Source organism: Fulmarus glacialis, unplaced genomic scaffold (assembly GCF_000690835.1).
Source record: "Fulmarus glacialis isolate BGI_N327 unplaced genomic scaffold, ASM69083v1 scaffold18096, whole genome shotgun sequence".
Lineage (NCBI taxonomy): Eukaryota > Metazoa > Chordata > Aves > Procellariiformes > Procellariidae > Fulmarus > Fulmarus glacialis.
Window position 1 is genome coordinate 460 of NW_009220205.1, and position 894 is coordinate 1353.

General features: G+C 66.9%; 1 protein-coding gene across 1 annotated transcript in view; it reads left to right on the forward strand.

The window, feature by feature from the left end:
- Positions 1–294, forward strand: part of NGFR (nerve growth factor receptor) — a gene marked incomplete at its 5' end in the record, with an annotated part of 708 nt that extends 414 nt beyond the window's left edge. Inside the window, one exon of the mRNA XM_009580686.1 lies at positions 7–294. Within this exon, the coding sequence (XP_009578981.1) occupies positions 7–294 (288 nt within the window). The remainder of the gene's footprint in view (positions 1–6) is intronic.
- Between the last annotated feature and the right edge of the window lie 600 nt (positions 295–894).

Consider the following 894-nt stretch of genomic DNA (forward strand, 5'->3'; position numbering starts at 1 on the left):
GGAGAGGGGAACCTCTACCCCACCCTGCCGCCCGGCAAGCAGGAGGAGGTGGAGAAGCTGCTGGGCAGCTCCACGGAGGAGACGTGGAGGCAGCTGGCCGGGGAGCTGGGCTACAAAGAGGACCTCATAGACTCCTTCACCCGGGAGGAATCGCCCGCCCGGGCTCTCCTGACCGACTGGTCCTCCAAGGAGACGGCCACCCTCGACGCTCTCCTCGCGGCCCTGCGCAAGATCCAGCGCGGGGACATCGCCGAGAGCTTGTACAGCGAGTCCACCGCCACCTCTCCCGTCTGAAGGGTGGCCCGGGGCGGCCCCGCGGGGTCCCCTTCCCCCTTCGCCCCCTTGCCTCTCCCCTCCCCGGCACTGAGAGCCCCGGAGGGGAGGGTGGGAAGGAAGCGGGGGCTCCCCGGGCCCCCCCAATTTACGGTCCTGTATGCACTGAGCTCCTGTTTTTGGTATCGCCCCCTCCCAACGCCGCCTCTCCCCAGCAGCCCGTAAGCAGGGCTCGGTCCCGCTCAACGCCCAAAGCCCGTCTGCGGCCGGAGCATCCTCTGCAGCCCCGTGAGGCTGGATGGACGGATGCAGAAATGAGCACCGCGCTCTCAGCCCTCTCCTCTCTCCCATTCCAGCCCCTTCTCCTTCTTCCTTGGGGCTCCAGTTCTCCTCTTCCTCCTGCCCTTCCTCTTTGGCCCACCCTGCCGCTATCTCCTGCTCCGCTCCAGCGCCCTGAAATCCAGCTGCTTTCCCCAAACCGTGGGTGAAGGGCAGGGCTGGGATGGGCGCGGAGAGAACTGGAGCTGCTGTACTGGGATTTGGGAAGGGATCTGGTCCTACGGCCGGGCTGCGCCATGGTGGGTGGGCTGGAGGAAAGGACTTGGCTTCCAGCAACCCAAC